At 35.7% G+C, this 10,176-nt stretch overlaps 3 protein-coding genes across 3 annotated transcripts; 1 reads left to right on the forward strand and 2 right to left on the reverse strand.

Annotated features, from left to right (window-relative positions):
- Nucleotides 1-1,309, reverse strand: LOTGIDRAFT_239632 (hypothetical protein; the record flags this gene model as incomplete). Its single annotated transcript, XM_009064839.1, has 4 exons — nucleotides 1-100; nucleotides 412-465; nucleotides 736-1,010; nucleotides 1,245-1,309. The coding sequence occupies 4 exons, from the start codon at nucleotides 1,307-1,309 to the stop codon at nucleotides 60-62; spliced, it is 435 nt and encodes a 144-aa protein (XP_009063087.1). The 3' UTR covers nucleotides 1-59.
- Nucleotides 1,310-2,369: 1,060 nt separating this feature from the next.
- LOTGIDRAFT_239633 (hypothetical protein) lies at nucleotides 2,370-4,415 on the reverse strand. The gene is made up of 4 exons (XM_009064840.1): nucleotides 4,391-4,415; nucleotides 3,382-3,786; nucleotides 2,999-3,052; nucleotides 2,370-2,550 (listed from the first exon to the last, which is right to left on the reverse strand). Exons 2-4 carry the CDS (start codon nucleotides 3,776-3,778, stop codon nucleotides 2,420-2,422), a joined length of 582 nt encoding a protein of 193 aa, XP_009063088.1. The 5' UTR covers nucleotides 3,779-3,786; nucleotides 4,391-4,415; the 3' UTR covers nucleotides 2,370-2,419.
- A 1,205-nt stretch (nucleotides 4,416-5,620) lies between these two features.
- On the forward strand, nucleotides 5,621-9,733 carry LOTGIDRAFT_239634 (hypothetical protein; the record flags this gene model as incomplete). Its single annotated transcript, XM_009064841.1, has 12 exons — nucleotides 5,621-5,713; nucleotides 5,928-5,983; nucleotides 6,365-6,579; nucleotides 6,795-6,848; nucleotides 7,114-7,290; nucleotides 7,597-7,650; nucleotides 7,948-8,124; nucleotides 8,296-8,349; nucleotides 8,636-8,812; nucleotides 9,022-9,075; nucleotides 9,171-9,602; nucleotides 9,711-9,733. The coding sequence occupies 12 exons, from the start codon at nucleotides 5,621-5,623 to the stop codon at nucleotides 9,731-9,733; spliced, it is 1,566 nt and encodes a 521-aa protein (XP_009063089.1).
- Nucleotides 9,734-10,176: the final 443 nt, after the last annotated feature.

Raw genomic sequence — 10,176 nt, forward strand, 5'->3', positions numbered from 1 at the left:
TGATATCATGTTGATTGGTATTAAGATAACTCCATGTTAATTCATGTGACTGTTATCATCTATCTACCAACAGGTACAACTCCACTCAAAATACCTTGTGCTGAAAGATAGACAATACCAATAGATTGTTACAGTCTCCAAGTGGTTTCATAAAACATTGTGATATTCAATTAGCGGGGTCTGGGGCTACAGAGGGTGCTCTGGCAAAATAACCATCCATGTCATTGTAAAGATGTAGAATATATCACTGAGTATTTCACGTGTTGCCAGATTAGAATGGATGTTCAGTTTGAGTCAGTCCTCTTACATGGTGGTCAACTTAGTTCGTGATCTGATTCTGGTAACTAGGTCAGACGAGTAGTTTGGTATGGATGTAGAATATACCATATAGAGTAATATTGTATGACTTACCAGCCAATAGAACCTGAAGATTCAAAAGTTCATTAAGATCTACCATACCGTTTACTGAAAATATCAACAAAAATACTTTCACTACAACATGAAGTGTATTATAAAAGGTAAACATCCTCGTATATTCATTAGTGGACTTACCTGGTGTCATAACTATATAACAGAATCCCTCTTTAATCCAATAAATCTACCCCCTACCCCCAATTAATACTCACCCCCCTCCTCCCTCTCAATCAATACTCACCTCCCCCTCTTCCCCATCCCCACCCCAATTAATTCTCACCTCACCCCGTTACCCTCTCCCCCCTCTCAATCAATACTCACCATTGAGGTCAATCTGAGCAAAGAGGGTGTTGAATAAGTCCAAATCAATGTTCAGTAAGGCCTGTAGAGCAGCTCTGGTCATACCACCGTTAGTTACAGCGGCTGTAATAGTGGCTAGCAGATTAACTCCACCACTTGCACCTCCCAACAGACCAGTTGCACCTCCCAACAGACCGCCTGCACCTCCACTTCCCAACAGACCGCCAACTATACACTCCGACTCCTGGCTCAACAGCATGACAATGGCGACGGCGAAAACAACTGCGATCTTCATCCTGTAGAAAAATGAAATGAAATTAATGGAGTTTTACATCCTACTTTCCTCCACGTGAGTTGGTTAATAGAAACGGTCCTATAGAAAAGCAAATTACAAATAGACTTCAATGATAAGAACCAAAATAGTTATGTGGACTCTCTGAATAAGTTTTGGTTGACTGACACTGTTCAGTCTGTCTATATCGCTAGCTTGATAAGAAATTAAACTATACTTACTTGACTTGAAATTATACCTGAACTTGAAATCTTCAAACTTCGGATGATTTGTTGAAAATTCTTCAAGATTATATACCGTCATTGTGTCAAATTCAATTAATTTCAAGAATTGCTTCAACACATTTTTTACTAGGGGAGAAGAAAAGAAACCTGAGGGGTGAGTAATGGAGTATGTAAATATTGTAAGATAAGAGAAGGTGTAATTTCATATCTAAAAGCTACATGTGAAAAAATATGCAAATTAGTGCGTCACGTGGCTACTTAATATGCATATTTTGTAAAAGTTGTAAAATTATTATTAAGTTGAAATGAACAATGAAAGAATGATTGATTACGTGGACACGTGATGTTTAAAGGGGTTATAAAGTTTCTTGGCTTTTTATATGTATCGCGGACACAGATAGCATCTATTTGCACCATTCCAATTTTTAATCAGTCGTCTGTGGTTCCTGCTATTCCACTAAAACTAAGTGTTTGATGACGTCATTATAACAGGCAGCTAATGAACCTTTGTGAGAGTGACGTCATCAAACGCCTAGTTTAAGTGGAATTGCAAGAACAACAGACGTCTGACTGAAATTCCTTTAAAGAAACGATAACCGATACCAAAGGCTCGTCCAAATGATATACATGGGTAGTATTTTAACGATTTCAGCAAGGCTTTCGATATAGTTTGATATGCTGCTATCAGCCGAGGCTTACATCTCATTGGACCTGAGGACATCTACTAGAGATTTAGCTGGTTCCTTTCGTATCCGACTGCAAACAATCATGGGTAGTATTTTAACGATTTCAGCAAGGTTTTTGATATAGTTTGACATGCTGCTATGAAGTACAGACTACGATGTCAAGGGACATCCGGACGCTTACAAGAGTTTCAGATGAGTCATTGTCAGGACGATTAGTTATCCAGAATGTCGGGTGAGTTTTTTTTAGTGTTCAATACGACGATTTCTGTTATAAAATAGTGACCTGTGGGAATTGAAATCACTGTAGTTGTTATTAACTGTGACCATCTTCACAAAGTCAAGCTATAACGAACTTAGTCTTATACCTGCAATAGCTACTTAAGACGGTCGAAGATGATCGCAGTTGATTCCCCGCTACAACTACAGTGTTCCACTTTTCAAAAAAATAAAATTAATTGCTCAATTTTTTATTTCATATTTCATGTTGACAAAATCAGTGAAATTTATCGACCGAGAAGGTTTCCAACGTTACCAACATTTCCTAGGTTACCAAGGTTTCCAATGTTACCGAGGTTACCCAAGTTGCTAAGGTTACCTAAGATGTTACCTAGATCTAAACCTAAAAGACCTTGTACTGAAAGTAGAATATATTAAACAATGTATTAATTAAAAAGAGGTTTTCTTTTAAATTTGGGCTAGTAAAATTTATCTTAAATCAGGGGTTGTTGTCAAACACTGTATCGAAATACGGGTTCTGACATACTTATTTGACTAAATAGCTGAGAAAAGTGGGTTAAAGACACAAATCAGAATTCCTGTAGGTGTTCTAGCGGGTTAATGAAAATGTCCCCTGCATAACAATTGAGGCTCGTTATTCATGCAAAATACAACACAAAATATAGATAACTTGACTAGTCGTAAATGTAGTCATAAATTTGGTACACAACGTATCGTGTCCAAACCAGGCCCCATTCGGCATACTTCCTTTAGACCATGTGAAAGCCCGTATTTGTGATATGATGCGCACAATTTACACTTGAGACCTGAATTGGAATATCAGAGTAATGGAATAGTCTACTTACAGACAACCAGGATTTCCAGATCTAGAAGTTCTTTCAAATCAATTTTAGCATCAACTGAAAAAAGATTATCAATAAAGATTACACTTCTAGAATGGAAGAGATTTATTTCAATTTCAATTTAATGTCAATTCATTCTATGGGGGGTCTTAACGTTATCTTTGAGGGACGGGTTGTGGCCCAGTCGATAGCAGCATATGGAATCTTATGACGTTTTACCTATCGTACCTTTCATTGGTTACTTCCTCAAAGACGAACTTCTGTCTCCATTAGTTAGACTGCATGACAAGTTGGAGTCCCCTCAACAATGATTTTGACATTTGGCATTTTGACATTTGATCCACTATAATTGTGTAGCCTAACTTTGAATCAGTCCATTAACTTACCGTTGAGATCGATGTTAGCCAAGATACCATCCAAATCGCCACCACCCAAATTCAAAGCAGCTCCCAGTTCAGCTTTAGTAACGACACCATCACTGATTCCAGCGTTCAGTTTAGCCAAAACCATGGCACTGGCTTCAACTGATTGTCGGTTTCCTCCCAAAACACCGCCAACTAAACCATTTGATCCCAACAGACCTCCAACTAAACCATTTTGTCCCAACAGACCTCCGAGTAAACCGTTTGATCCTAAGATACCTCCCAGTAAACCGTTATTTCCCAAAACACCACCGAGCAGACCGCCATTACCTCCACCTCCATTCAACAGATTCAACAGAGCCTCGGATTCAGGCATCATCACCATAACCATAGCAACGGCAAAAATAGCTACACACTTCATTCTGAATCCTAAAAAAAGTGAGACTGGTTGAGTGGATATGTCTTCATTGGAATAGAGCAGTCGGTCCAATCTATGTGAATTTTTATGTGTGGAATTGTACCATTCCCCTAACTCGTTATGTACATGTAGAAAGGATTAATTAAACCCTTGTCCCATGCTGTACCTTAGCTTCTAGGCCTTGTAAGTAGCCCTAATACCCGAGGAGGACGCTGTATACAGGTAGACCTCCGAGATCCGAATTTATTCAGAGAGCCAAAAATATACTCAAGCATCATCATTAGATAAGTGGACCCTTCGAATGCCGAGTTCACGAATCTTAATACAAAATAAAACACACCAGGTGGTGGACTCTCTGAGATGCCGAGTTGACAAACCAAATTAGATGATGTGGAGGGTTGAGCATGCCCTGCCTCTATAGTAACATCATTCATGCAAGCCACCCCCACCGGAAGGGTTGGTATATGCGTCTGGTTGCTCTATCGAAAAAGCTATTATTTGAAGCGTATATTGACAATCTTTGCTAAAAGTGTTATACTCGTAAAATAAAACATGAAAAGATAAATAATATTTCCACTTGGTCTTGAAAAAAAGAAAAATAAATGTTCAACTTACTTGGTATGGTAAGGTATGTTAAGTTATTAAGACGATTGAATGTCCAATGATAAAGACTGATATTTTTCTCAAATTTATACTTTTTTGGTGCCAAAAGTCATTAATTATCTCAGAAACGCAGAAACAAGTTTTAGGGTAAAATGTGTAAAAATCGAAATGAAAAAATATAAAAGATAAGATATTAATATCGATAGTGGACATGGCCCAGATGTGGAAATGATTTTAATGACCAATTCAAGATTACCGATTATTATTTATTATTTTTTTAATTAGTGCTGTAATGTGAAACCTAACAAGTTGACTGTGCTGGTGCTAGGCTACTATGTCAAGCTAGCAGACATGTACAAGTACAAAATGGTCACTATTCGAATTAACCATTTCGATTTTCCACATATTGGCCATAGCTTTGATAAATTTCTTTGGGGTGTAAAAATGCTCTAGTGCAATAAAAGTTACATTGGGAACCAATCCTCACCCCAGACACCTCCCCATTCGGAACTTCTGTTATGTAGGCCTATTATGAAATTTATGATTGTAAAGAGGTTATCTAAAATTTTTATGTGTATCGTGGACACTAATATTATCAATTTACACCATTCCAATTTCCATTCCGACGTCTGTGATTCCTGCAATTCCACTAAAACTAGGTGTTTGATGACGTCACTAATCGCAAAGGACCTTATGTTATAAAGCATATTTTTTTAGTGACGTCATAACACTCAGTTTTAGTGTAATTGCTAGAAGCACAGACGTTTGATTGGAAATTGGAATGGTGTAAATTGGTGCTGTCAATGTCACTGATATAGTTTAGAAAACCTTTTTACAATCCCTTTAAGGAAGGAAGATTTATGAATCTTTGAATAGAATCACATCTTATCTGTAATTCAGGTATGCGCAAAGGCACATGCATAAAGGCATATTTCAGAAAATCGCAGGGCCAAAAGTGGCAGTCCTGGACTAAATTAACCGCAACGTTTTGTCTCTCGAATTCAACTTTAACCTTTGCCAAATGGTGGAATTTATCTTGTTTGCGGTCCTTCTACGGTGACCAATTTCACCACAAGACATGATTTTAAGTAATTCCCACACCAAAGATAAAATTTCGCGATTCCGGTGACCCCAAAGATGCTACTTTTTTATTTTTGAAAGTTTTTGGAAGATGAAATGAGAATCAGGGTCTTTTCAACAAAATATCTCTGATAAGACTTTATCGTAACTGTGGAATTTATAATGAGTGATACCATACTAACGACAAAATTGGTCGTAAGACTTTTTAGTGTTTGGGGCGATGAGGTCAGAAGGGGTCACGTGGTCTTTAAAAGGGTGAGTAATTATTCTTCCAGTCCACCTGTCACGTGCTGTATCACTACTATAATCTTTAGGTCAATTTTGAAATTGATATTTTTAATTACGTCTAAATTACAATGATTAAAATTATTATTTTTCATAATTTACTTAAAATTGGCCCCAAAACTTCGCATTATTCACGGTTTTAACACCTATTTGATATAAAAACGAAGAATTTTTTTTTCTTCAGCAGGGGGTATTCTACACTCACAACAAGACATCAAGTAAGTCAGTTATATGGGTAGGGTGAGTCACATCATGAGATACCCAATATCCTGGGGTATTAGGGTGATATCTGCGAACATCACTAGGTTACCTTATCTACAGACAATTTTATATGTGCTTCAGATCAGCGTTTTTTTTATTAAAGTATTTAGAAAAGTAGAAAGAGGCTCGAAACTTTAAATGGATGAGAACGAAGGCACTATGGTCTTCGCAATTTCCATTCAATATTATGCGTAGGCTGCCAGAGTTGTCTCTTCTTTGAAGAAACACAGATTATTGTCAAGGGCGTCTAGGTACACGAATAACAATTACGGTTATTGTAGTTTTAATGTATACTATATTCGTATCAAGATCTCGTTTTCTCCACAAATTTATATCAACTTCAATTCTAATATTTTACAGAATGCAGTGTGTGGCTATTTTTCTCGTTGCTATGGTAATTGGAAGCCAAGGTGCTGCTCCACTACATAAAAGATTATTGACCCTAAACCTGGATATCGACGCCGCTTTAAACGCTGCTCTTGGAGATGGAATTTTAACTCGAGTAGAATTAGGAACTGCTTTAAATTTAGATGCTGACCAACTTGATCAAATCTTGGCTAAAGTTGATGTTAACGGTAATTTGTAATATGTTTATTTTTGTAATTTGGGATTTTGGGAGTTCTTTTATAGACACGTGTAGGCAGGAATAAGTGTAAGGGATACCCTCTACGTATCTTTTGATGTAGGTTGGTAGATGACTAACATCCAAAGCTGATATCGCAGACTATCTTTTCTTGTCCTAATTTTTAAAAGCTATCCTACAATTATTATTTTTTTCACATTTTTGTAGCCAATGGACAAGTTGATGTTGATGAAGTTGCCAATCTAAAAACTCAACTAAATGGTAAGTTGTTTTTTTTTTACTGTGATTCCAATGTGTATCTAGACTATGTATGAATTGCCAGTAACCAAATTTAACGTCAAAGGTGGAACATTTATCTAAAAATCATATCGTTTGCATACCAAATCTTCATATTCTAAAGAATTTTTAGAATTCTTGTGTATCACAACAATGGATAAAGGCCAATTTTTTTACAAAGGAAAAGAATCTGAAAAAAGAACTGCGAGTTAGTGTTTTTGTTAATGTAATTTTTTTTTTATATTATCAGCTGATGGTAATGTAGGATTAAACCTCGGTAAAAGATTATTGAACCTAAACCTGGATATCGACGCCGCTTTAAACGCTGCTCTTGGAGATGGAATTTTAACTCGAGTAGAATTAGGAACTGCTTTAAATTTAGATGCTGGCCAACTTGATCAAATCTTGGCTAAAGTTGATGTTAACGGTATGTGGATTATTTTTATTTATTTTTTTTTCATTGATACGATTTCACAGATTTGCACAATGTATGAATTATTTTTTTGTATCTTTAAAGGCGCTATCGTCACGTTAATACTTTTTCGTCATTCTTTTCGCCTTTATTCATCATTTCCTTGTATGTAATTAATTGTGTATATATTATTGTAGGTGTAGTTTAGCAGGATACCAGGGAAGATTTGCCTCTGGCAATCTGGGTTTCCTGTCAAATAGTTTTTTTCTATTAATATTAATACTTATTAGGTGTTATACTCCCTATTTTATATTTTTGTAGCCAATGGACAAATTGATGTTGATGAAGTTGCCAATCTAAAAACTCAACTTAATGGTAAGTTGCCCTATTCTATTTCTAATATCATTGTTATTAAGCAGCGTCCTAACAAAAATTGCCAGTAACTGGTTTTAGCGTCAAGGATGATAAATTGATTTGTAAGATTTAACTCTTGTGTAATAATATTCTATACGGTAGACCATCTAAGAAATATAGAAGATCATGGATGAAATATTCTTCAATCAATGCAGACACGCCACTGTCGATCGGGTGTGGTCATAAATCAACAGGAAAGGGTTAATGACACGTTAAATAACATGCCTCTTTACTTATAGAACTTTTCATTTTTTTCAGCTGATGGTAATGTAGGATTAAACCTCGGTAAAAGATTATTGAACCTAAACCTGGATATCGACGCCGCTTTAAACGCTGCTCTTGGAGATGGAATTTTAACTCGAGTAGAATTAGGAACTGCTTTAAATTTAGATGCTGACCAACTTGATCAACTCTTGGCTAAAGTTGATGTTAACGGTAGTTTGCAAACGTTCTATTTTACAACTATCTTTTTATTAACAGATAAGCACAATATAATAAAATTATCTTGTGATATCCTAATCCAACTACAACTAGATTTTATAAATGAGTGGTTTTTTTTTGCTGAAATCCACTAAAAATAAGTTGATATTTTCTATATTTTTGTAGCCAATGGACAAGTTGATGTTGATGAAGTTGCCAATCTAAAATCTCAACTAAATGGTAAGTTATTTTATTTTACTATGATTGTCGTTAAGGAGTGTCTTATGTAAACTGCAATTAGTCGGTTTTAACGTCAAGTTTGGAAAATTGATTTGTAAGTAACATATTTTGCATGCTGGACTTTCATGTTTTGAACAACTAGTATAATTCTTCAAACATATGGAAAAAAATCTGTAATCAGAGCTCATACGAAACTCTCCATCATGGATGGAGGCCAAACAAATTTGCATTTGGCTTAAAATCTAGCTTTACAAAGGAAAAGAATCTAAGATTTGTATATTTCCAGCTGATGGTAATGTAGGATTAAACCTCGGTAAAAGATTATTGAACCTAAACCTGGATATCGACGCCGCTTTAAACGCTGCTCTTGGAGATGGAATTTTAACTCGAGTAGAATTAGGAACTGCTTTAAATTTAGATGCTGACCAACTTGATCAAATCTTGGCTAAAGTTGATGTTAACGGTAAGAGAGAACTTATATATATATTCATCGTGTCAACTCATACAAATATCAAATTGATTTTTTGGATTAATACTGTATTCATCTGTATCGTCATATTTTATTCGTGTGTGTATTTACCTTTAATTTGAAAAACTTGATGTATATTTACATGTTTTGACTACATAGCAGCCTATGTCGAGTTTACTTGGTAATTCTGGTTTTTCTTTCAGCCAATGGACAAGTTGATGCTAATGAACTCGCTCAATTGGAAACTGAACTTAACGGTAAATATATTTTGATATTTTAAGTATTACTGATAACATATGTTATAACAAGTATGATTGGACTGATCAATATTTATATATTTTGTATTTATTAGAATTAGAGAAAGAATCATCTGGAGTTGTAAATCTGGCAGCCCGAATTAGTTTCTGGTTGCGACATCCAAATCAACTGACACGTTACTTTCTTCAGTTATGGCGTAATACTATATCAAGAGTAGATTTAAACTCTTCTGTGTCTGTTTCACCAGCTCAGAATATTGCGCCATCCTCTAGCATTGTGACGTCATCGTCCCAAATGATGACGTCATCAACTGACGTACTTATGTCGTCATCGAGATTACCAACGTCATCGTCTGATCTAGTTATCACGTCGTTTGAACCTGTAACTTCTGAAATGATGTCGTCCACACCAATATTGTCGTCCTCAGCAATGCTATCATCGTCCACCCCAGAGATGGCTGTTGCGCCGTCATCTGTGATAGAAACAACTTCAGTAATAACGGAAGTTTTTACTGTCGTCGTGACTGGTAAATAGAGAGAAAGATGGAGAAAGAACAACCGACGATGTAGATCACCAAGTAGATCTGAATAAACTTAATCCTATAATTAAATTATTTGTTTGTTTTTTTTTCCAGCACAAGGACAATTAGGATTATAACTCTGAATGTAAAATCGAGAAGATTTGATTATAGAAATAATAAATTTAATTGCAATATAGCTTTTTATTTCATCTAAAACTCAATACCCAAGCCTCCCAATTTGGTTCGAGTATAAATCATCGCCTCTCGTGTTGGAATCTTGCATATACATATTACATATAACCTACAACGGTTCCTCATCTGTAGAATGAGGCCTTCATTATGTAAAATAAGTCCGGAAAAGATCGCGGTTAAAATCTATAAATAGTAACAAATTTCCCCAATCGATTCAAGCGTGAAACAGCAAGTCACGCATCTGTCACTTACCTTATACATAGTAGTGTCCAAGAAAACGTTCCAGTTCATCAATCCATAATATTTATTTACATCTATTATTGTTTATGTGTCAAATTTAACTCAAAATTCACTTGTTTTCTCTTTGAAGAGAAAAGTCAGCCATTTG

The sequence above is a fragment of the Lottia gigantea genome, assembly GCF_000327385.1.
Source record: "Lottia gigantea unplaced genomic scaffold LOTGIsca_657, whole genome shotgun sequence".
Lineage (NCBI taxonomy): Eukaryota > Metazoa > Mollusca > Gastropoda > Lottiidae > Lottia > Lottia gigantea.